We start from the raw sequence: 26,372 nt of genomic DNA on the forward strand, positions 1-26,372 counted from the left end.
AATGACAGGACACAGAAAAGACCTTGGGATCCACATATGGCCTGGATGTTTAGTGACCACTTCCCTGACTCTCCTTTCTGCATTTGTACGCCACTCTCAACCTGTTACAAATAAGTCTGTCTCACCAAGTTTCTCCTGTAACTACTACCCACTCAGGCTGACTTTAAAAGGAGTCACATTCATACAGACCTGCCTCTGACTCTCCTTGATTCTCAGGAATGAGAATTTTTCTCCCATTGACTATGCAGTTTACAGTCTAGAACTGTAACTTAACAACTACGTGCATTTCGTTTGACTTGTTCATCTACAGAGTTCAAACTTCAAGGTTGTCCGCCTCATTTTCTTAAATGTGAGAGGCACAGAAGAACAGTGATAAGGACACTGACTTGGAAATTAGAGTGAGCAGATCTCCAGTTCCACTCCTATTGGTCTTAAGGAAGAAACCTGTTCAAACCTGTCCACTCTCTTTGAAACTTGCATTTCATAGGCTTTAGGATGCTTGGCTTTAAAGGTGTCAGCACATGTCAAATCCTTAGTGGAGTATCTGGCTCAAATGAAGCGATCACTAACTTCAACATTATATACCATACCTGGGACACCAGTTTCACTTTGGTTGCTGTGATAAAACACCCTGGTAAAAAGCAGCTTCGGGGTGAGAATTATTTCAGCCTATAATTCAAAGATAAGGTCCATCACCATAGGAAAGTCAAGGTAGAAACATTTATTAGCAAGTTACACCACATCTACAATAGAAAGAGGACAGAAAAGAATGTGTATTTGTTTGCTTGCTTGCTTGTATCAGCTCAACTTCTCTACTCTTACACAGGGCTGAACCTCCTGCCTAGGGAATGGGGTTGCCCATAGTGGGTTGGGTCTTCTACATTGATTAACTTAAGACACATACAGATATGCCCACATGTAGACAATTCCCGATTGAGACTCTCTTCCCAATTTGTGTCAAGTCAACAAAGCTAAGCATGGCTAGACACTATTTAGGACTTAAAATGGAATAGGAAAATGTGTATTTTGTTGGTGTGTTTGTGTGTGTGTGTGTGTGTGTATGTGTGTGTGTGTCAGTGCTTGGAACTAACTTGTGTGATGCTAACAAGTTCATGCAGGTCTTTCTGTGTGTTTTACAGAAAACAAAACAAAACTCTTAGACCATTAGTCTGGCACACTAAGATTTCACTGTGATAAATGGCGACAAAGTTGTTGTAATGTGAACAAGTTGAAGAAAATATCTATTTGACTGTGTTAGGTCTCAGAACTTTGGAGGACACACTGGCGTTCAGTTAGCCTGGGAAGGACAACTTCCCAGGGATTAACAGACATGCTTGGAAGTTAGAATGTAGAGGTACAAAGGGCAAACACCACAAAAATACTAAGAGACGCTGAAGAAGCACTCTGAGGTGAGCTCTGACTGACAGGCGTAAAACAAGATATGAAACTCTCCTCTCCAACGCATGGGAAACTCACCGAGCTTGAACCTAGTAAGTCTGAGGGCTACACTCAGCCTTCCTGAGGACATAAGAAGTCTGTTGCTGTGGGGAGATCAGTCCTTTACAAGTGAACCTTGGATTGGCCACCCAGGAAGAACACCAGAGAATGCAGGGTCTGTCCGTCTCCCAATCTCTAGCCTAAGAGAACAGGCTTCAGCCCAAGAAACATCAGTGTTTACCTTGAGAGGGCAAGGTTTATGTCTGCCTGATCTAGCCCCTTTAAGGCTGTGGATGAGTCATATTTAAACAGAAATGCATATTTAAACAAGTCCTAACATTGATACAAAAAGGATATATTGTTAGTATACAGTCTTTTATAGTTTTCAGGAATTACACATGAATCAGTATGAGGCCAGTTTGTGCAGGGAAGGCAAGAAACATAAAAGTTATCATAACAGGCAGATGTCAGAGAACTGACCACTGAAAAAGAAGTCAAAGGTTGAAACTATTAGCTACGGATTGCAATTTTCACTCTTAGGGCTGAAGAAACAAAGGAAGACATGGCTACATAGAAGGTAAAGGAATTTCACCAAATGGAGATTCCGACCCATGAGAATTGGGTCTGGCCAATGAAGCAAATCCTTCGAGTACACGAAGAAGTTGGAAACTAGGACCAACGGCTGCTAGAACTAAGATGTGTCTGCCCAGGAAAAGACCTGAAGAGAATTACTAAGAGAACAGCAAGTAAGCTGCAAACAGGTCCTGTCCCTCCTCATCTAGTGCCTCCTTCCTGTGCAAACCAGAGGTGCAATCAGTACCCACTTTAACTCTCCCGAGGCCTTCATACCCAACTCCTACGACTCTTGAGACAAAAGAAAACAGGAATGTAAGACGGTCTGAAAATCGCTGCCTCTCTCGCTGCCTCCACCACACAAGGGGTTTGCTTGTTTGTTTTGTTTTGTTTTGTTTTGTTTTGTTTTAGTTATCGAGACTCCTTTCTTCCTGGTGTCTGTTGATCCAATTTTATGGTCATTTCTCTTTGTGCTTGTGCAACGGGAGTCTATGGAGGAAAGAGAGAACATGCCTGAAGTAAATGGTTAATGTGTTTATTTCCACCTTATGCTTAATATTTACAACTACCTAGAAAGGAGGAACCCTGAGATCGGCTTGCAGATCTCAGATCACAGTATTCCCAAGCTTGTCCCTTCCTTTCTCTCTTAGTTGGGGGGCAGTCTGGGGAGACTTCGGGCCCTCTGTTGTGTTTTGAGGTTGTCTCTGCTCTTCCGGAGAACGCAGACACCTGGCACCCGGGTGTGGGGAGGAAATCCCGACCAAGGTAAGGCAGTATGCCCAACAGTACACTGAGAAATATGCACCTATTTCACCCTTCCAGCTTCTTCCGGGATGACATTTCAAGTGACTGATAAGACTTGGCTGTGCTGGGGTGAGCCCTTACCCGCGCTGACCTGCCTCACCCTTTGAAGGCTGTGGACTTGGAACTGAAACCCAGACAGCCGCCCTCCTGCGGACACCCTGCGGGGAAAACTGGGCGTGCGCAGCGGTCTCTGGGCTCCATTGCCCGGGGTACGGCGGTTGGAGAGGAGCCCTGGGGAGGCTACGCGGCGTTCCCCCGAGATGTGACCCGAGCTGACTGCCCATGCACACTCCTGAGACCCCGGCGCCCGGCCGCCTGGCCCCGCGGCCGCCGCTGCTGCCCACGCTGCTTCTGCTGCTGGCAGCTTCGGGACGCGCAGGTAGGAGAGGACCGGCGCCGGTCTCCAGCTTGCTGGATCAGAGCTGGGGTACAGGGTAGTAGCCCTCCTGAGTGGCTCAAAGCTTGTGCCTTGAGACCAATGATGTTGATGGTGAGGGGCGGCTCGCACTAAAAATATTGACAGGTGTAAGAATCCTACTAGCTGTGGGAGCTTGGATCAAAGTTTGGAAAAGCCAAATCAGCCCCAAAGGGATCAGCTACATCTCATTCTTCTGGTAATGCTGATATGTATGTGCTCTGATTTTCTGAGATGGTAACCGCTGGAATTCAGAAAGCCAAACTGATTCTCACACACACACACACACACACACACACACACACACGGAAAAAAACTTTTTTCTTTCATATAAAAACATACTCTTTAAAAAGCAAGGTATCTCAGCGAGGTATCTCAAGGTTTTAATTAAAGACAACAGCCACAAGGCTTCCCAAAATATCGATTGTAATTTTATAAAATTGATTCAGGCACCTGGAAAGCTCAGTGAGTGGGGAAGGAAAGTTGCCGTGAGACTGCAATCGGAGAAAACAAGACTTGCTCGTTTCGCTCTCAGAGGCGGGAGGCATGTAAGCTGGTCTTGGAGTGGTTTCTGAGCAGTATAGCCTATACTGAAAGTGTATTTTCTTTTTTCTTTTTTTTTTCTTTTCTTTTTTTTTTTTTTTTCAGAGCTGGGGACCGAACTCAGGGCCTTGCGCTTGCTAGGCAAGCGCTCTACTACTAAGCTAAATCCCCAACCCCCGAAAGTGTATTTTCTAATTTCCAAATGTATGCAAATGTAGGATTGTATTTTAATAATCTCAGATAAGCCAAAATGTAAAGAGAATTATTCAAACATCCGGATATGAATTTGGGTTTTTGTTTATTTGCTTTTAAGACACAGTTAAAGTTTATTATAAAACTTGGACAGACATTTAAGTGCAGGCATCAAATGGCACAAGAGACATATATGTACGCGCACACACACACACACACACACACACACACCCCACAGTGCTTTTGATCTATGAGAACCAGCACTTAGCATGGGACTGACCTCCACAGATATTCTCGCGAATATTAGGAAAATCAGCTAGAAGTTACATTAAGTGCCTGGGTACCATTCCTACACTTGATCACTGAACCCAAGTGTAGATGATCTTCACGTCTGCACGAATATGGACTTTCAAGAATTGTATGACATTGCCATCCATGAGCCGATAATACTTTAACACAGAATCCAGAGTTATACAAGACAGTGTTGATAGGATCAGGCTGTATTAGCCCAGCACACCCAAAGAGAAATAACATCACATGTGGTGTCAGCATTTTACACACATTTTGATGTTTCCCTTAAGGTAAACCACTACAGGGATTTTGAATGTCCCTACTGTTCCCTAAGGGTAGTGTATCACCATTAAGGGCTCTCCTACCTCCCTGGGCAGAGGTTTTACCAGAGTCATCCTACAGCTCATTCCTGTATCTCCTGTCTGTGTGTCATTTCTGTATCTCCGTGAGGATGAGGAGCCATGATCAACGTTATGTGAACAGACATTTAATCCTGTAAGAGTGGGAAACCAGGAATTCCTCAGACAATATGCCCTCTTCAACCCCACAAAGGCCTCCATTGCTTTTGGAATTTTTTAAATCCTGCACTGTTCTATGTGACTTGCTCTCTCTCTCTCTCTCTCTCTCTCTCTCTCTCTCTCTCTCTCTCTCTCTCTCTGTCTCTCTCCCTCCCTCCCTCCCTCCCTCCCTCCCTCCCTCCCTCCCCCCTTCTCCCTCCCTCCTCCTCCCTCCTCCTCCTCCTCCCCTTCTACTTCTCTCTCTCTCCCCCTCTCTCTCTCCCTCCCTCCCTCCCCCCTCCTCCCTCTCTCCTCCTCCCTCCTCCTCCTCCTCCCCTTCTACTTCTCTCTCTCCCCCTCTCTCTCCCTCCCTCCCTTCCCCCTCCCCCCTCCTTCCCCCTCCCTCCCTTCCCCCTCCTCCCTCCTTCCCCTCCCTCCTCCTCCTCCCCCTCCTCCTCCCCCTCCTCCTCCTCCTCCTCCTCTTCCTCCTCCTCCTCCTCCTCCTCTTCCTCTTCTTCTTCTTCTTCTTCTTCTTCTTCCTCTCTCTCTCTCTCTCTCTCTCTCTCTCTCTCTCTCTCTCTCTTCCCCCCTTCCCAGCCTTACTTTAATTACTCCCCTTCTGGCCATTTCCCTGTTCCCAGTGTAAGCCAAATGTCCAGGACCCACATTTGCAGTTCCCTCTGATAGAATGGCTCTCCCTCATCTACCCTGCCTAACTCCTGTCTTCCTTAATCTCCAAAACGGAAAGTCAGACTTCATAGGACTTAACTGGTCATCCTATCCAACTGCTTCTTCTGTGAGCTACCCCTGCAACATCAGGGGGTAACGAATTACCTGTCCCCTCTTAGAACAAGTCTCACTGGCCAGACAGGCAAGATGCCCTGCCCACTCCTAAAATGTCCTTCCATAAACTAGCATGACACTTAGTCCTCGTCGCTTTCATCGAGTGGAAAGGTTGGTCCCACAGGATAAGAAGCAAGTGTTCGGATCCAGGAAGCAGCTACCACACTTCAGCCCCTCCTTTACTCTCCATGCACGGCTTTAGGCCACGCCCCCTTTCTCTGTGTTATTTCCACCCTGTCTCCCAATGCGTCTGTGGCTTCTTGAGCCGGTTCCCTACACAGCTTGATGTTTTACTAAACATAAAACCTAGGCAGACTGTCCTTACCTCACCCATCATTTCTACAGCCTACAAGGACCTCTTCCCATCTCCTTTGTCTTCTGTGAGACAAACTCTGGCCAGATTCAGAATCTCATACTAGTACAATTTCGCCCGTCTAGTGGGAGTGGCTTCCTGCTTGCCTCTGAGCTACAGAGAAAGGCAAGTGTGGCTTGCTGTTCTCTCTAGAATTCCTGATGTCTGTGATGGTGGCGTTTAGTACAACCAAGGTGCTCTTCTAGAAGGAACGATCTGATTGATTTTAAATGTTATCTGTGCAGACTTCTTCCTGATTTTTTTTTTTTTTTTGGTTCTTTTTTTCGGAGCTGGGGACCGAACCCAGGGCCTTGCGCTTCCTAGGCAAGCGCTCTACCACTGAGCTAATCTTCCTGATTTTTGAGGGCGGTTATCACATTCCATCGTGAGCCACCAAGATGGTGGCTTTCACCACTCTACCCACTGCCTGATCGGATGCCAGTTTGCTTGTAGCACAGAGGATGGGAATAAATACTTCGAGCTGCCCAGACTTGCCCCAGTCACGCTTTGTTTCCTCCTGGGTATGTCCTCCAGTTCCCTCTGTAGATGGAGAGTCCGTCTCCTTCCCTACAATTAAAGAATGAAAATGTTTCTTTGGCAATGGGTGTTTTCCCCACCTCTGTTCACGTTTTCTCCAGTTAAATTTCCCCCTTCCCTACTTTGCAACCGTTCTCCCTCCACCTGCCTCCTCCCTCCGGCTTCTGATTAACCTGGCAGTTCTTACAGAATTCTCATAAATAAATAAACAAGGTATTCTTTCTGAGAAAATAGATAACCACATTAATTTTTTTTTAAAGCTGTCATAACCAAGTCCCACAAGCTATGTGGTTTAAAAACACATAGCTTCATTGCTCACGGTTGTGGAAACTGAAAGTCCAGGCGCTAGGTGCTGGCAGGCTCACGCTTCCCAAGTACTGGGGGAAGGGGTTCTATTACACGGTCACCTTCTTGCTTTCAATTGTTGACAGTATCAAGAGTCCCTAGACTTGTAAGCATACTGCCCCAATCACTGCCTTGTCTGATCTCCTCTGCAAATAGCCACCTCTCTGTGTCCCTTCACGTGGTCTTCTTGAACATTCTGTGTGTCCAACTGCCTTTGTGTTCAAGTTTTTCCTTTTTGTAAGAATTTCAGCCCAATCTATTGACTGGAAAGGTCAATTAAGGGCAGGTTGTGAGGCACTGGTTGGGGATCAGGGGTGTCAGAATTTCAGTTATTTCTCTTGGTAAATACTCAACTCTCAACATCTACCATGCACCCCGAGATCTATACACAGAAGGCAAGATGGCTTCCAGAGTGAGGAAAAGCGATAGCTTCCCAGCTGCCTACATAGACGCTTTTCCTCTTTAACATCTTCAGTGGTCTACATCCCACTACTGAAAGAAATGCCTGCAGGAGCGTCAGGCTGGGAACAATGTAGCAATGAGAAGGTTGAGAGCCGATATGAGGGCTTCTGTTTTACTTTCCACAGCATAAAGGCACAGGAGAGTCACAATGCGCTCTCAGCTCAGATGACGGTGTACAGTGCGTCTGAGACGCTCGCTCCTAAGATTGCTGCACTTGCTGACAGGAGCCTGGTATAGCTGTCCCCGGAGAGGCTCTGCCAGTGTCTGACCAATACAGATGCAGATGCTCTCAGCCAACCATCTGACTGAGCGTGGGGTCCGCAAGGGAAGATTTAGGGGAAGGACTGAAGGAGCTGAAGGGGTTTGCAATGCCATAGGAAGAACAACAACATCAACTAACTGGACTCCCCAAAGCTCCCAGGGATTAAACCACCAACCAAAGAGTACACATGGAGGGACCCCATGGCTCCAGCCACAGATGTAGCAGAGGATGGCCTTATCTGGCATCAATGGAAGGAGAGGCCACTGGTCCTGTGAAGGCTCACTGTCCCAGCATAGAGGGATGCCAGAGTGGAGAGGTGGGAGTAGGTGGTTGAGTTGGGGGAGCACCCTCATAGAGTTAGGGGGAGAGGGAAGGGATAGGGGGCTTGCAGAGGGAAAACCAGGAAGGGGGACATTTGAAACGTAAACAAATAAAATATCCAATAGTGTGTGTGTGTGTGTGTGTGTGTGTGTGTGTAACAAAAAAGACGGCTGCCTCTCTGTACCTAGTAGTTCATAGACTTTAAGTGCAAAATAGAATCCCACATACAGAGGAATGAGGAATTTGAAATGAACTCAGTGTTCTATACATCCCCTTTGTGTTCTCAAAAAATTTAAATATACACTCATTCAGTGTGAGTTTTAAATAATTTTTCTTCGGTGTCTTTTCATTCCTTCCTTCCTTCCTTCCTTCATTCATTCATTCTTCAGTGTCATTCAGTCACACACACAGGGACTGTTCTAGGCTCCTAACTGATAAGCACGTGGTCTCCAGAGAAAGACAGAAATGTTAGGGTGCGAACACCAGAACCGAGGGGAAAGACCTATAGAAATGTAGAACAGAACGTCTGATCTAGTCAGAGTGCAAGGGTGGGCCTTCTCCTGTGGGGAAGGTCTCGATCTAATGTATGTGTGTGGCAGTTTGAATCTGAAATGTGCCACACGGGCTCACGTCTTGAATGTTCCTCCCCAGTCTGTAGGCCTGTTCTAAAGGCTGTACTCTCAGGGAGGGGGCTGGGCTAGCAGAAGTAGATCGCTGGGGTGGCCTTTACTGTCCCTGCTACTCTTTCTGCTTCCTGCTCTATGCCAGGTGGAGTGTTGCTACCTTGTGCTTCTGCCTCTCCAGGCAGAGCTGCTCCCACCTCCAACCCCCCTCGTTACCATCAACGGAAACCCCTCCAAAATCTTGATCCAAAATAACACACCTTCCTGTCCTAAACTCCTCCGCTAGGTTCCGTGTCACCATGGGACAAAGGTGACAGTGCACGTATGACATTCTCCCTATGTCAGAAGGATAGACGGACAGAAGACAAACACCTCTTAATAGAAAAAAGAAACATTAGATGCCTTTAGAAAAATACGTATAATTTCAGCAAATAAACTTTTATTCCTGTCTTGGGTTGGGGATTTAGCTCAGTGGTAAAGCACTTGCCTAGCAAGCGCAAGGCCCTGGGTTCAGTCCCCAGCTCCGAAAAAAAGAAAAAGAAAAAAAAAGTATCCTGTCTTATTTGTATGTATTACATGAAATATTTGTATATATAATATTATCAATATATTATAAAATATAGATTTATATAAATGCAAATATATAAATAATATATTTGTATACAATATGTAGGAGTTCTGTGCGGTACAGACCTTCCTCCAGGACATTGGCAGAGCCAGTCACTGTGGTCTGCAGCCAGAGGGCTGGACACATTGAATGAAACCACAAACAGTTAGGAAAAAGCACGTGTGTTAAGCTGTGGTTCTTAATAAAGACGCCGTTTCCCACTCCCTGAGTCAACAGAGTTCTTGAAAGGCTCTGCTGATTTTAAGGAATAAGTGAGAAGCGGGTGACTCATTGATTCTACCCTATTTCTGGAAAAGTTCCAACTCTGCCAGTGTAGCAGTCGGTTGGTTGGTTGATGCTAAGGTCTCTGAAAACCTACGTCACCCACGACCCCAGAATATAATTTTTGGAAACGGGATCTTTGTGGATATAACTGGAAGGCCTCATTACCCAGTCATTTGTATTTAGGCCAGACTGGTATACTTACAGGAAGACAAGAGAACTCTGAAAGGCCTCACGGAACCAGAGATGTACAAAGGTTAAAGTTACAGCCACCACAAGCCCAGAAACCCCAGGAGCCCCAGAAACTAGAAGCAATAAGAGAGTAGTCTTTCCAAGAACCTTTAAAGAGAGCATGGCCAGAAGACACCTTGATTTTGAGACGTAGAGCCTCTCTGTATCTTACAGCCACTCCCTTTGTGGTACGTTGCCATGGCAGCCCTAGGAAACTGCCACTGGCTGTGAATTCTTCTCCATGAAGCATTATCTTGCTGCTTGCTTCTAAACGGACTTTTTTTCCTTTTTGAATATTGCAAAATAGTATAAGTACCCCAAGAAGCCAGCCTTCTTCAAGGAATATGCAAAAGGTCTGCCCTCATCCTGCTCGCTCCCGGAGACAGCAAGGTGCCAGTCAGTCCATAGCAGACTCTCTCAACCTGTGGGTCGTGATCACCTTGGAGTCACCTAAGACCACCAGAAAACGTAGATATTTACATTATAATTCATAACCGTAGCAAAATTACAGTTATAAAGTAGCAACAACTTGAGGTACTGTATTATTGAAGGATCGCAGCATTAGGAAGGTTGAGAATCACTGGTCTATAGGAAAGCCCAATCTAACAGGGCTTGGAGTGGTTGTTATATACTCTACGTCCATGGTGTTCAATTAGACTGTCTGAAATCTGTCAGCCCCATTTCCTCAAACTCTAAACCAAGAGTGATCAGTAGACTCTCTCGGTAACTGTCTTGAGACTTAAAACAACATGAAACAAGGGGTGGACTGTGTTTCATTTCAGCGGTCAAAGGTCTTGTGTGCACCTGTCCGGACCACTGTGTGGTTTTATTTGTCTTTCTATATGACTCATATAGTATTTACTTACTCGTATACATTGAACCATCCCCGAATCATCTGAGTTTCAAGAGAATACTCAGTGTGTATGTGTGTGCATCTGTGTGTGTCTGTCTGTTATGTGTCTGTCTGTGTTTGTGTGTGTGCGTGCACATGCTATATGCGTGGGTGTGGCATATATGTGTGTGTTCATGTGCATATGTACATATGCATGTGTGTGTCTGTGTGTGTGTGTGTGTGTGTGTGTGTTGAATTCAGACAGGACATTCTTCACTATAATTCGTTGATACAAAGGGGGTAGGAGAGAGTGCATTTTCTTCCCTCCCCCTCCCTCTACCACCCTTTGTCCATTTTCCATCTTTAAATCACTTCGTATTTTATTTCCAACTCTCAATGTATTATGACTTTAAAGCTCCCTCACATTTTTCTTTTGATTTTTTTCCTCACATTTTTCTCTTGTTGGCTCTCTAAGGATTTTTAACAATGGAGATGTCAGTGAAGAATTGTACTGCCTCTAGGATTGAGAAGAGGAAGGACGCGTTTCAAAGGGAGTTGGAAGTAAAATTGAAGGTGTGAGCTGGTATTAAAAGGCGTCTATTAATTAAACCTGATGCTTCCAATCACTGTTCATTCCAAAACTGTAGTGATCCCAGATGCTTCAGCCTTCGCTATATTGTTTCTGCTGGATTTTTCTCTCTGAGGCCTACAATCGAGGATTAGAGACACCAGCCTCCATTTAAACCAGCTGTTCCACAAGTACTATAAAAAGCATTATTCCTTTTAACATCCTAAAGTGTGGGAAAATTAGGCATTTGATTTTAGAAAGCTCCTTTTCTAAAGAAGAAGGGAAGGGGACACTAGAAGGGGAGGAGGAAGATGATCCAGGAGATGCTGTGACAGTGGACCAGGATTTGCAACAGATAACAGAGCTGGCATAGTCAAAGTAACCGCAGCCTCTTCCAAGAGGCGCCTGGGGCAGGCTGTGCACAGATCCTCTCCATAGGGAGTGTCCTAAATTCCTCCAGAGTTGCAGGTAGAGCCCACTCGAGTCCAGAAATTGCAGTTATTAACTAAGTAGAACCTTTGGGGAGCAAACTGCAGTTTCAAAATCATTCCTACCACTTTTAAGAACCTTGGACCATCGGGCTGTAAAATGTTACACTGTGCAAAAACAAAGCATGCTGAGCTCAAAGTAAGACTGGATCTGTTGCTGCTGCTGCTGTTAAATCTTTAGCAGCTAGTTATAAAAACAGTGTTACTAACAGGAAGTGTATCCCAGATGCCCAAGGTAGTCCCTACCTTCGGGATAGTCCTAAGCCTCTTAAACTGTTTTGAAGTTACACTGTCTTTGATCGGCAGATTTGAATATATTCATTGGGGGGGAGTGGAGCGGGGAGAAAACAAGTCTCTATTTGAAATTCTACTCGTTTCAAGCACAAACAGCAAAATGCATAAAAACACGTTTAAGCACATAGATTTGCATATTGAGGTGTGACTAAAAAGAATAACGCCAAGGTTTTTTTTGTTTGTTTGTTTGTTTGTTTGTTTGTGTGCTTTCTCTGCATGACTTACCCTTCATTCATGCATGTAAATGTACACAATCCAGACAGGAGAAGCATGTGCTGTGTTTTGTGGGGGAAAACATGAACAGTTGTTCCAGATTTGGAACAACTGGTTAACTATAGAAACTGTTCCCTCCATGTCCAATTTGATGAACCAGTGAGTGTCTTAGGTTTACTTACCGGAGAGTAGGTGACAGGAAAACAAGAGAATCCCAGAATAGTCCCATCCCTACACCTGAAGGTATAGCTGCACCCCTGGTACTTCTGGTCACTTCCCACCTACTCATCTTTCCTGACAGCTCCAAGACCAGGTAAAGCAGGGAGGCAGGAGGGTTTGGTAGGTGGAAGTCAGGGTGAAGATCCTGTCACCCTCCTCTCCCTTTCTACTGAGGATGCTTACAGCTTGTTACCACTGGCATAGACTTTGCTGTCACTGCACTGTCCCCGTCTCTTTTGTCATTATTTAGGGCTCCAGCATTCTGTGGGTTACCATTGCAATCTCTGCTAATGGTCAGGGTCTGCAATTTTATACAGTGATGACTCAGAATCTCTGCTCTGTTAGAAGGGAACCGTTTGTATTTCTGTTCCCGTGATACCTTGGTGCCTATCGTAATTTTTATTTTTAGTCCATCATGGCTACCCACTAATGCCTCATTAAGTGAATTCTATGATTGTGTTTTTCCACCACAAAAAGAAGTAGTTTATCCTATTGACTTTCCTCTGCCCTTAGAAGCTACAATCTTTAACATGCCAAATAGAACGACCTCACAATTTTTAATTCCACAACGCTATTCTTCGGAGTGTTGCTAAAGGCCGTGGGTGAGGACATTACTTGGAGCAAGTCATCCAGCCTCCCTAGGCTCCTATCTAGCCAGCTATAAACGAGAATCGTTACTGTGGAGGATAATATTAAGCTAACAATTATTTTATTCAGCTCTTTTTTCATGCCACACTCTGCCAAGAGCTTTACATTAAGAATGTTTTTTAATTATAGAAGCAAGCCTAAGAGGCAGGTTGATTGTTCCATTGTTGCGAGTGTAGAAATTGAGACAAAAGTTAAGTAACTTAACTTAGAGTGTGGTTAATGAGTGGTAAAAATGGGCGGAGGCTCCAGTTACTATCTAGAACCTCTCTGACCTGCCCATGTGAAAAGAATTATCGGCAGCCAATGGGACATGGTAAGTGGCAGTGCCCTGTAGAATGGACAAGTCAGAGAAACTGAGGCACACACAAATAAAACAGAGAAGACTCAGAGGAACGACAGCAGGGATGGCTAGAAGAAAATCAAGTTCAAAGGAACTGATATCAACAGGAAAACATGCAGTAATGTAATGTGTCAATTTCTTCCCGGGGTAAGCATTGAGCCATAAAGTTGGGACTTAGTCTTCATGGATACTTAGTATGCAATTAGAAGGGAGAAGAAGAGAAAGCTGTTAACATATTTCAAGGTAAATGGTTTACAATTTGTAACAGAAACCCTCCTTGTTTCCAGCACCCTGAAATCACACCAGTGTTTCAGATAACTCACTCGAAAGCAGGTCAGACATGTTTTGTTTCTTTGGAGATTAAGATGGGGTTATTATGTCTTTTACTTCCTGAAATGGGCGAATCACCCTCTGGTGCTTTTTGTACTCAGTGCCTTTAACTTTGTTTCCTACCGAGAAGCAAACTGGCTCAGGGCTGAGAGGTGAGTTTCATGTTGTGCTGTGTTTACCCTTACAAGCCTATTAAGGTGTTTCCCCATTGAGAAATGAGTTTGTAGTTTGTACCAGTCACTTACCATGGGCCGTTCTTCCTTCATTAAAAACGATAATAATCAAACAGCTGCCGAGCATCTGCCACGGAAGCACACCCAGGCGATTTCAAGCTATAGATCCAAGTACAAAGATTTGGTGGCCCAAGCTGTTTCACCATTATTGAGATGTTCAAGTGAGTATGGGGTCTGCACCAACGCCATGATTCTGTCAGCATGATAGGCCCCTGCGTAGGTTGGCTCCCAACAAGGCATGCATTTGTCCTATGGTGACTCAAAGACTTTAAGATCTGATGTCCCACTCTGTTAAATAACTCAGAGCCCTTTGATTCTTTATGGTACCAGTTTAGAGGAACAAAGTGGGCTTGGGCATCTAGGAACATTTTTTTTTCCCTTGGCAGGCAGGGCAGGATGTCCTCCATGTTGAGATTTTTCTAGTTAGTCATAGGCATAAGCAGCTTGGTCTCACACAGTCCCCAGAAGTGGCTGCATTTGGCCCCTCAGCCTGTTTCCTACTGCTTGTTGAACATGATATCCTTAATAGGAATGGAAGAATGCTGCAACTTCAAAGGAGAAAAGTATGAGGGATCGCAGAATCTCCTCACCCCGGCTCTTTATGCATTCTCTTGGAGAAATGCATCTCGTGAGAGTGCAGCAGGCATGAATCTATACTATTTTACTTTTTACAGCATAGCAAAATGAAAATACCATTTATTCTCAGGTATAAAATTAAAACTGCAATATTTAAAAATATTTATTATGTATTTACTACACACACATGCACACACAAACACACACACACACACATACACACACACACATGCACGCACGCACACACATATGCACTGCTGCAGGTTGCACCCAGATAAGGACATCAGATCTCCTAGACCTGGAATTGCATGCAGTTCTGAGCTGCCCTGGTATAGGTGATAGAAACTGAACTCTGGTCCTCTGTAAGAGCCCCAAATGCTCCTATCTGCTGAGCCATCTCTCCAGGCCCTAAACTGAAACATAAGTAATGTTTTTGGTATTAGCTTTGAGACCATGAGGGAAATACCACATAATCTGCCATACCTAGAAAACCCCAACCCAGACACCTCTTAGAAACAATGTAACAGCTGCATTTTATAAAAACCCGCCTGACAAACCCAGGCACAGCTGTGGATGACTGTAGCCTCGCCTACCCCAATTACCACAGTACCAGTCTGTCAGTCAACTAGTAAGATTGTCTTAGGGTCACAAGTCTCCTTTTTACGTTCTTTTCTGGAAGGACCCAAGTGCAGCCAGGACTCTTTTCAGAGCTGTTTTGTGGGTTAAGCTGAGCTCCTTGTCTCCTTCTCTCTGTTCAGGGTGCTATAAAAGACGCCACAGACAGGAGACTTTTAAACAGCAGAAGTTAACTTCCCATAGCCCTTGAGACTGGGGCTAGAAATTCCAAGATTAAGATACCAGCGGATCTGGTGACCACTCAGTTCCTAATGCAGAGTCCCCCATTTTCTTAGCATCTTCCCACGGTGAGAGGTAAAAGGGATGTCTCTGGGGTCTTTACAAAGAAGGGACACCAACAGAATCCATGCAGCTTAGCCTGTATAACCTAACCACTTCCCCAAAGCCCCACTTTCAAGTATAACATTGAGCATTCAAGTTTAGCATGTGAATGGGAGCACATTTGGCACCAAAGTATAAGAGAAGGAAAATAGGCACCGGGAGGTCCATAAATACAAATGACTTAACTCACCAGTATAGGCAAACAGTTTTTAATTTTCAAGTCCATTAAGTTGACAAACACTTCCCTGCCAATCCCTTACAACTTTTTTGAGATGGAGATCTTTTTAATGCTTTCTAAAACCCAAAAGCATCTAGCCCCTACAACAGTCACAAAAACCAGAAGGGAGCTCATCATTCCAGCATGTTCCATGGGTCTGAAGAGTTCCTTATTCCTTCTAGAGACCAATTTCCACCCAGATGCATGTCTGCTGTCACGAACGTTCAGTAGCATGAAAACCACAGTGAGGTATAGAACCCCATACCATAAGAATATTGCTAAAAAATACAACACAAACTGATACTCAGTAAATGATGCACCAGAACGGTAATGGTAGTGCTTTAATTCCAAAAGACATAGCAGACAGAAAGCAGTAACATCGAAGGGCATAAAAGACCAGACTAATTTCTGCCATGTAAGATGATTAGGTGTGGCCGGTGAACTTGGTGCATTTGGGAAAACAGCAACGAAAAGGGACCAGGACTGGCCACAAAGGATCTATGTACCCTCCAGATCTGTAACCCTGCATTCTGATTCAGCAAGTTTAGAATTAAGGGCGTGGCATCTGTGGATCAGAGACTCAGAATTGTGCTTTCAGGCCAGACTCTATGGAAACAGTGCTGTTTTTTCCTAATAGCACTGTTTGAATTGGTGAGTGGCTCCCGTTAATGATGTAGATGTGACTTATTTTTACTTTTACTTTGATTAGATTATCTTAGCAGTATGCGGTTGCAAAAATAACTCATTGCAATTGGAGCATTTATTCAGGGGGAGCTTTCAAGTTTCCAGACTTGAAATTTTCCCTAAAATTTTGTTGTTTTTAATCACAAGAGAATTATTAATTATCAAAAAGCTTTTCTTTTGCAAAGATTATGTAGGTGTGTGTGTGTGTTCTCTGTGTGTGTGTGTGTGTGTGTGTACAAATGTGTATACATACACATGGAGACCAAGTGTTATTCCTTGTTTATGAAGCTGTCTACCTTGTTTATGGAGATAGGATTTCTTCCTGAGACTTGGGCTCACTGGTCAAGTCAGGCTGCCTAGCCACAAGCCCAGATATAAAGAACCCAACACTTGGATTTGACATGCCTTCTGGGGATTGAACCCGGATCCTTGTGCTTGCATGGTGAGCACCTTACTGAGTGAGCTATCTCCCTTTTTCCTGTTTTCCTTTTTCAAGTGTTTTTCTTATCTTTTTAAAAGCGTGTTACTCCTGTTTTTAATTATTTTTGAATCATTGAACCAAGCAAAGGGACAGCGGTCCCTTGATATGTCTTTACCTGTTCATCCCGCAGTGCTCTCTGGTCTAGCTCCTCTTGATGTGTCTGTCCATTGCCACCCTCAAGCCTGCATCACAGTGGAAACCCTGCCTGCTCCCTGGGCTGATGCTGGGATAATCTCACTGGCCTCACTTCTATTCTATCCAGCCCCTTCAAACCTGTATTCAAACCTCACTCCAGAGTCAGGTCACCCTCTTGGACATAAATAGACTTATAAATATCTCTTGCTGAAGATTGGACCACTTTCTCATTGGGCTTCAAGTGCCATCCAGATGCCTTCCCAGGGTTTCAGAGATTAGAAGGATTGAACATCTTCCAATATAGTCTTGGACAGGCCCCTTTCGTCATATTTCCAACAACATCTATCTTTTGACCCTTCCTTTTTGATGGCTTTTCCCACCCCAGAGACTCTGCACAGAATGCTGCTCTTTTAAGCCCAGCTTTCTTCTTAAATCTCTTTCCAAGCATGTTCTGTGACTCACAGTTACAACACATACCTTGTTTTAGTCTGATTGTTATTGTATAAGAATGTACCAGTTTGTTTAACTAACTAACTAACTAACTAACTAACTAACTTTTTAATGCTATCCTTATCTACCCTTATTCCCACTGGCCAGAGGCTGTATGAGAGCAGACACCCATCTGATAAGCCACCATTAGATAGCCACAGAGTAAGGCCCTGGCATTAGCTCCTGGTTTGAAACGAGAGATTTTATTCCTTGGTGGTTTAGAAGCCAGAAGTTAAAATGTTGTTGTCCGGCCTGAACTCCTGCTGGAAGCCTCCAGAATAATTTGTGTCCACCTCCCCTTAACTTCTGGATGTCCTGGGGAATTTTGGACTTGAATGCAGACGCATCATCCTAGCCTTGGTCACCAGGTCACACGGTTCCCTCTCTGTGTTGCCCTCTCTTCACATGTCAGTCTTTTATACCGACATCCGGTATGTTGAAGTCCATCTTGCTCCAGCATGATCTCATCTTAATGGAGTTGCTGCAATACACCTATGTCCAAATGGGATCACACCCAGAGATATTGAGTGTTAGGGTGTTAATGTATCTAGGGAGGGGAGGGACACAATTCAAGCTATAGTGCCCAAAATAAGTCAAAGGAATAAATAAAATGCAAGGAGACAGTATCCTTTTGTTCATGCAGACGGTAGTGATTATACTGCGTTCTGTATGAAAGACAATGAAAGTGGAATTTATAGAAGTACATAGATTTACCATGGTCTCAAATGAATAGGTCATTGATTTAAAAGAGATTTAGAATAACCTCAAGCGTGATATTCTAGGAGTCCTTACCTTTGCCGTTGCCTCACTGGGGAGTGTGTTTCTCGAGTCCAGCTCCTATGTGCATTCTTCAGGGTCAGATGTGGAAGGAAATTGAAAGAGCTGAAGGGGACTTGCAACCCCATTCGAACAACAGTGCCAACCAACCAGAGCTTCCAGGGACTAAACCACTACCTAAAGACTATACATGGACTGACCCAGGGCTCCAACTGTGTATGTAGCAGAGAATAGCCTTGTTGGGCACCAGTGGAAGGGGAAGCCCTTGGTCCTGCCAAGGTTGGACCCCCAGTGCAGGGAAATGTGGGGGGGGGTGGTAAGGGGGATGGATAGGGGAAACACCCATATGGGGGGAGGGAGAGGGGATTGGGGGCTTATGGACAGGAAACTGGGAAAGGGAATAACATTTGAAATGTAAGTAAAGAAATATATCTAATTAAAAAAAGAAAGTCAGTATTATGACGAGATAATGAAGAACCTCCTACTACATAAATAGTGCGGTTGGATTTTTTTATTAATGTGTGACCCAGTCAGTATCAAATCATTGTAACACTAAAATTATTTTATACAGCAATTCCATAGACTATTCATGCTTTCCCATAAGCTCTGACTTCTTTTTGCATAACTGCTTTGCAAGGCTGGTAGCTGAGTGAGTCCATAAATGTAACACGCATTTTCAAGTGTGTTTCTCTTCACATTGGCTGCATGAACTTGTGCAATTAACTTCTCTATGTGCCTTATCTGTATAATTATGGTGATAATGGTATCTACCATAAGGCTTCTGTGGAAACCGAGTTGGTTGTGTAAAACACATAGAATAATGCAGGCACAGTAAGGATTCTAAATCTTAGCAACTATTTCTAATGCACACTTGCTTGCCATCAACTAGATACCATAAGGTACGAAGGTCTTTACAATTTGCATGTTTTGTACAGTTTGGTGCAAGATGAGTTTTGTGTTCGTACAATATCTGCTATTAAAGCAGAGTCTCGTAACATCATTCTCAGTTGTCTGTAAGGAACCCTTATCTACTGAAATGAGACCCGGAGCAAGAGAGCCACCAGCTGTGAGGATACTCATAACCCTTTGCAGCAGGCTCAAACGTCACTGTAGTTAGAGCCATCTGTTGTCACTGACCAAAGACAAATCATTAAAATTCTATAATTAACAAAAGGTGTGACAGTTACAGACGGCCAAATTACTACCCAATCTGCAACCGCTGGTCAGCGTCCACCTCTAGAAATAAACAGCCTGTGAGCAGAGAAACAAAATGTTCTGTGCTTGAGAGAAGATGATTAGCATGGCTTAATGCGCTCTGATCAAAACGGTTTGGAAACCAGCAGGCCGTGTCACAGCAAGGAATAGATTCAGTTTCCTGGAGAGATGGAGAGACAAGATGTGGCCTACTTAGCTCATAATGGGGCCACCCCTGGATAATACTTTGATTCATTGACAAGGAAATGATCCAACACTGATATATTTTCTGCCTAAGCAAAGGATAAATAAGTAAATAAAGCCAATAATATCAGTCCCAGTGACAACCCTGCAGGACTGGAGAGTGCAGTGTTCCTTTGAAAAATAGTGAGCTAGACAGTTATGTCTACTTTAAAATGTGTTTCTACTAAAGAGAAACTCTGAAACCTCATCAGAGTATTTACAGTCTTAACCAACTGACTATCTTATTTTTTAAAAAGAACCTTTCTATGACTCCTATTATTAAAATAATGAGAAGTTTCTGGTCTCTCCGTGTGTGTGTGTGTGTGTGTGTGTGTGTGTGTGTGTGTGTGTGTGTGTATGTGTGTTTGGTTTTTCAAGATTTCTCTTTGTAATCCTGACTATTCTAGAACTCATCTGTAGAACAGGTTGACCTTGAACTCAGAGCCCTGTTTGCCTCTCCCTCCAGAGGGCTGGGATTAAAGGCCTGCACCATCTAGTTTCATTTGGTACTTAAGTTTCTTCATGAAGATAAGTAGAAGTAATAATAAAAACCTTTCAAGGTTAGCAAAGCTTCACACATATACTCACTTATAACTGAATGTGCTGTTTGCTTTCCTTCTTTTAGCGATTAGTATCCTATATTCTTTCAGTTTTATATTATTTTGTTAAGTTTGTTCTCTATTGCTATGTAAAGATTACATCAAATTGAGAATCTAAAAGAACTGCCCATTATCTCACAGAGTGACTGAGGACCAGGAGGTCATAGAAGCTTCTCACAGTAGTTGTAGCTAAAAGTGTCTTATAAGTATCTCCTCAAGAAACCCGCATGGCTGTCCTCATCAGAAAACTAGCCCTGGGCCAGAGGATCTGTTTCAGTGTTCTGGGCAGGGGATATCATTCAGGTCTTCATCAATGGTTAGCTGGCCAAGTTACTGCATTGACCTTGGGTCTGCTAGGAATTTGCCCAGTTTGTCCAAAAGAGATGATCCAAGAAAGGAAAGAAGGAAGGAAGGAAGGAAGGAAGGGAGGGAGGGAGGGAGGAAGGAAGGAAGGAAGGAAGGAAGGAAGGAAGGAAGGAAGGAAGGAAAAAGCAGAGTATCTTATAACCTGATCCTGGAGTTTTAGTTTCTGTCATGTGTGTTGGTTACACAGACCATCCCAGGTATGCTGTGAGTGGTAGCTTCTGAGTGAGGAGGAAGTCGATGTGTGAGCATGCCTCAGGGGCTGGCTACCATAATCATGGAGATGCATATGATTTGCTGAAATTTATATGTGCAGGGCAGGCATATGCAAGATGCACAGTATATACAATGTACGTTTTCTTTTCAAACAGTGGAATGCCATGGTAAGGATATTTAGAAACAATGAGGAGGCTTAGTGGGTGAAGCATTGGCCACACAACCTGACAGTTTGAACCCTGACACCTACACAGTGAAAGGAAACCAATTCCTGCAATGATCCTCTGACCTCCACACATAAACCAAGGTACATGCATGTCCATAGTCACATGCACACATGACACACACACTATAATGATGATGATGATGGTGATGATGATGATGGTGATGGTGATGATGATATAATAATAGTGTATGCTATGAATTACATTGTGTGAATTTCATACATATATACAATGTATTTTAAACTTATATACTACCCACCCCTCCAACTCTTCCCAGACCCTTTCCTTACTCTTTTTTTAAAAGATTTATTTATTTATTATATATGAGTACACTGTAGCTGTCTTCAGACACACCAGAAGAGGGCATCAGATCTCATTACAGATGGTTGTGAGCCACCATGTGGTTGCTGGGATTTGAACTCAGAACCTCTGGAAGAGCAGTCAGTGCTTTTAACAGCTGAGCCATCTCTCCAGCTCCCTTTCCTTACTCTTAATGTCTTCTTTTTCCTTGTATAACATATTCAGTTCAATTAGTGATGCCCAGATGCACATGGTTGTGGCTATCCACTGGAGCAACATGGCGATGGGCCACACTCCCAAAGAAAATCCACTGTCCCTCCCTCAGCAGCCATCAGCTGTCAAAAACTCCTCCTTGGCAAGGGATGGGACCTGATGAGCCCTTCATCCACGCTGGCCTTTGGACTGATGGATCTTGGGCTGTCCTGTGCAGGTTGCCAGGGCTGCTATGAGTTCAGGAGTACAGACGTTACATTGTATCTGGACGATCACGTGTTTCAGTCATCCTTCTAGCTCTAGTTCTTGTATTCTTTCCACTTCCTCTTCTGCAAAGTTCCCTGAGCTTTGGGGTGGTGCTGGGGTTCAAACTGATATCCTACTTAGGACAGAGTACTCATAGCCACGTAATTCTAGCTCTTGGGCCAGGGATGAGTCTCCCTACACTAACCACTGCCAGAGCAAAAAAAAAAAGAAGTTTCTCTGACCAGGTTGAAGTCAGCATTGATCTAAAGATATAAGTATTCAGAAGGTGGTTTGACAACATGACCGGTTAGTAAAATAGCAAAAGTGGGTCCCTGTCCTACGGTCTTAGCCATGTGCTTCTCATAGGCTTGCAGTACAGGGCTTAAATTCCATCCCATGGAACAGACCTTAAATTCAACCAGCAAGAGGGGTTGTTGTTTTAACCCCCTTAACAGTCATGCCACCAGCACCCTGTGAACACATCTGATCTGTCAGGCTGGTATTGTAGCGTGCCAGGTCCAGCAATGGGTAAGACCATTGGTGTCTTTTTGTGCACCCCCTACCCATAGCCTATTGGCAACTCCTGATACTGTAAATGCTAGCCAGCAGAGAGGACATTACCCAGTTAGTTCCAGATTTATTTCTTCATGTTGTACAACCAAAGCATGTACTGTCTTCAAAGAACTCTGGAAAAGTTGTCCACTGACCTCTACACACATGCCATGGCACAAGGGAATCGTTTGTTTTAATGTAATTTACCATATTATTCATTCTCTTTGTTTAACCCATCATCACCAGCATTTGATAACCTTTCTATAATTAGCCCAGCATTTGTGAAAGTCCACCTAAATAATGACAAAAGATTAATCTATTAAGAGGCTATTAAGAGGCTGCAGAGATGGATCAGTAGATAAAGTGCTTGCTGCAAAACAGGAATGCTTGCTAGATGTGGTGGCGCACACCTTTAATCCCAGCACTCGGGGAGCAGAGGCAGGTGGATCTCTGGAAGTCTGAGCCATCCTGGTCTACAAAGAGAGTCCAGGACAGCCAGGGCTACACAGAGAATCTCTGTCTTGGAAAAAAAATAAATAAGAAAATAAATCACCACCGTCCATGTAAAAATCCAAGCATGGCATCACACAGCTATAACGGCAAGCATTAAGAAGGCACAGGCAGAGCAGCAAACCACTGAAATGAGAATAGGTCCCCCGTTGAAGGAATCAGAGAAAGAACTGGAAGAGCTTGAAGGGGCTCGAGACCCCAAAAGTACAACAATGTCAAGCAACCAGAGCTTCCAGGGACTAAGCCACTACCTAAATACTATACATGGACTGACCCTGGACTCTGACCCCATAGGTAGCAATGAATATCCTAGTAAGAGCACCAGTGGAAGGGGAAGCCCTGGGTCCTGCTAAGACTGAACCCCCAGTGAACTAGACTATGGGGGGAGGGCGGCAATGGGGGGAGGGTTGGGAGGGGGACACCCATAAGGAAGGGGAGGGGGGAGGGGGATGTTTGCCCGGAAACCGGGAAAGGGAATAACACTTGAAATGTATATAAGAAATACTCAAGTTAATAAAAAAATAATAATAATAAAAAAAGAAGGCACAGGCAGGGGTTGGGGATTTAGCTCAGTGGTAGAGTGCAAGGCCCTGGGTTCTGTCCCCAGCTCCGAAAAAAAAGAATAGAAAAAAAAAAAAAAAAAAAAAGAAGGCACAGGCAGAGACAAGTGGAGCTGAGGGGCTCACTGGCCACAGTCTAGCCCAAACAATGAGATCCAGTTCAGAGTAGGGTTTTTTCCCTCAATTAGTGATGATGATGATGATGGTGGTGGTGGTGGTGGTGGTGATGGTGATGCTGGTGATGCTGGTGATGATGATGACGACGACGACGATGATGATGATGAGAGCAGCAAAGAGCACCCATGTGAATTTCTGACTGCCATATATTCACACAGGATCAAGTGTACCTGTGGACACACACAGCCTATACCACATGCACATAGGAGCACACACACATTCAGGGAGAGGGGGTCTGTTGATTAGCGAACATAATGATTGATCGTGTATTCCAGAGTATAGTTCATTTCAGAAGAGTAAAACGCTTTGCTTCCTTGTAGCAACCACCAGGTTTACTTTCAATGACTAAGCCAATCTTTCTAGTGCAAAAAGTTTCTTACAAAAGACAAGTAGAGACAAGTTGTTACAGAAGACAACACTCATGTATGTACACGATGAGCTAAAATCTAAGGTGACTTGAGATCTGCATCTCCAAATCACGTTGCTACCCATCAGAATCTCCCCTTATCAGTTACATCTAGAAGCCATGTTTAGTCGATCTCTTTCATCCTTGATATCACAGCATACAGGGCATTTTGGTTTTATTTCTCATGAGATACCTCCCACTCTGCGCATGCTCGGGTGATTGGAAAGCGTGGGACAGCAGCGGCTTAGACGTAAGAGGATCCTACAGGTTTCATTTTATGAAAACAGTCCCTCTTTCTTGAAGCAGTGGGACGTATTTCCATCAACGCTATTGCCTCTCCACATTCCGTGTCCCCTCTTCAAAGATCAGACTCAATTTTAGAACTTCCTAGTCCACGGGATGATGTTAAACCCCGCACTAACTGCTCGGTGTACCTTATCTATGTTGTGAGGGCAAGCCGGTCCTCCTGAGACGCTCCCACTACAGACATCACCACACTAGGCTGTGCACAGAGATCGGTTAGCTCCCACCACAGACATCATCACCACACTAGGCTGTGCGCACAGATCAGTTAAGCTGACAGTGCTTCTCTGTGGGTGTTTAGCTTTCTCCTTAAAACTAATACCGAGGTATTTAACAAGAGCGATCGAGGTGCAAAACAGGAGGCGTGACAGACACTGCGCATGCGCACACACAAATACCCGCACTCAGCCACCCAGCTGTTAAAGAGCTTATTTTGCCTTGAGTCAGCGTTGTATTGCACAGTTTAATTCTAGAACAAATAACTTTTTCTCCTTTTCTTCTTTGCCTTGTGCTAGTGTAATTCATCACATGACACTAATCTGAGCCCGGGATTACCCCAAGCATTAAACTAATCCCTTTTCTTGACGTTCGTCCCAGCGAATTCCCACAGGTATCACGGGACTTTGCTGAGAGTCGACCCCACGTCAGGGACTGAGCTAAACTTTATTTCCTAACCTTCATTTGCAAACAATCCAAATCTCACGTTTCCCAGGTTCCCAGACGAGAATGTGTATACTTACGAAAGGATAAGTTCACAAAACATGGCGGAGTGCAGACAGTATGTTGTGATCTCCCCGGTTTTAAGTTAATGCTTTGACTCCTACATGCAAACACTAACCTTTCTCGCTTATTTTAATTCATGGATCGCCCTCTCAATGATATGGGACACGCATAGCATAGTTAAAGCTCAGGACTCCTTCCCCTACCCTACCATGCACTCAAAAAAAGTATCAGCCTATTTCATACATATTACATTTTATTCATTTTAAGGGGTAAGGGTACATACAGGGCACACAAGCCCAGAGGACAAGCTCCAGCAGTTGGGTCTCTCCCTCCACCTTATGTGTCCCAGGAATTGATCTCAGGCTTGGCAGTAAGAGCCTCTAACTCAGTAAAGGCCATCGTATTCCAGGAAAATGTACCCTTCCGATTTTTTTGGGTAGCATCTCGACTTTTGATTAGTTCTTTCAGAGGATTTGTACCTATAGATTCTCTAAGAGAGTTTTGCTTAGAGAACAATTGTGTGAACATTCTAGTGTTTAAAAATAAAATCTTGGGGCTGGGAAGATGGCCAGGTGGTTAAGGGTGCTTGCTGCTCTTGCAAATGACCAGTTTTGGTTCCCGGCACCCACAGAGCATGGTTCATATTAGAGGTGCAACCCCAAGGGATTCAGTGCTTTTTCTGACCTCCTTGGTTCTGGGCACTTGCATCCATGTATACACACAACAACAACAAAAATAACAACAGCAATAATAATAATAATAATAATAATAATAATAATAATAATTACCTTGCACCAGCTGGTTTTTTGTCTGTAGCTTTATTATATATTTTAGTGACTCTAATCTAAAGATCCAACCTCCGAAACTCCAGCCTTTCAATAATATCTCTCAGAAATTTTATTTCTCATCTTTAACACCACAGTTGTGTATTTTTTTTTAAACGATTCGTGCTTAAATAATACTTCAGGTGTACCACCATAAGGAAGACTTTTCCAGGCTTCTCCCTTAACTTTAAAATCTGGATAGTGCGAGCAGGAGACTCACAGAATTTTCGTACCTGCTTCGGTTTGATCTTACAAAGACGCCCGCAGTCTCTACACTGGGGTTATCATCCCACTTCAGAGAAGGCCTGCGGATTGGCAGCAGGGGTAGGACCACACATTGTGCTTTCGCACCCACAAGGGCTTCAGTGCACAGAGCACAAACTGAGGCATTGTGGGAAGTGGAGACTGGCTGTGTAAAGAGCCTCCCCTGTCCGCTGTCCACTCATGGGTTCATATCTAACTCTAGAACACGGGTTGTTTGGATTTTTGCTGGTGCGTAACAAACTGCCCCCAACCCAAACGCTCATGATGTTAATCTCGGCTCCCGGGGTGGCCTAAGACACAGCTGCCTGGTCTGGCTGGTTTCATTTGAGGTGGTTCATGCAGCTTCAGTCTAGAGTG

General features: G+C 44.2%; 1 protein-coding gene and 1 long non-coding RNA gene across 4 annotated transcripts in view; one reads left to right on the forward strand and one right to left on the reverse strand.

The window, feature by feature from the left end:
* The window catches only part of Il20ra (interleukin 20 receptor subunit alpha), a 69,547-nt gene that overhangs the window by 24,129 nt on the left and 19,046 nt on the right, over nucleotides 1-26,372 (forward strand). Inside the window, exons 1-2 of one of the 3 annotated variants that reach the window (XM_063262578.1) lie at nucleotides 2,228-2,325; nucleotides 2,833-3,193. In XM_063262578.1, the coding sequence (XP_063118648.1) occupies nucleotides 3,097-3,193 (97 nt within the window). In that variant the 5' untranslated portion in view covers nucleotides 2,228-2,325; nucleotides 2,833-3,096. Of the gene's footprint in view, nucleotides 1-2,227; nucleotides 2,326-2,832; nucleotides 3,194-26,372 lie in introns of those variants that run through there. The other 2 variants (XM_039112779.2, NM_001107521.1) reach the window with 2 other exon arrangements.
* Nucleotides 5,327-10,068, reverse strand: LOC120098799 (uncharacterized). Its single transcript, XR_005497302.2, has 3 exons — nucleotides 9,934-10,068; nucleotides 8,758-8,833; nucleotides 5,327-6,514 (listed from the first exon to the last, which is right to left on the reverse strand). It is a non-coding gene; the product is annotated as an uncharacterized LOC120098799 (long non-coding RNA).

Source organism: Rattus norvegicus, chromosome 1 (genome assembly GCF_036323735.1).
Source record: "Rattus norvegicus strain BN/NHsdMcwi chromosome 1, GRCr8, whole genome shotgun sequence".
In the NCBI taxonomy this organism is placed as follows: Eukaryota; Metazoa; Chordata; class Mammalia; order Rodentia; family Muridae; genus Rattus; species Rattus norvegicus.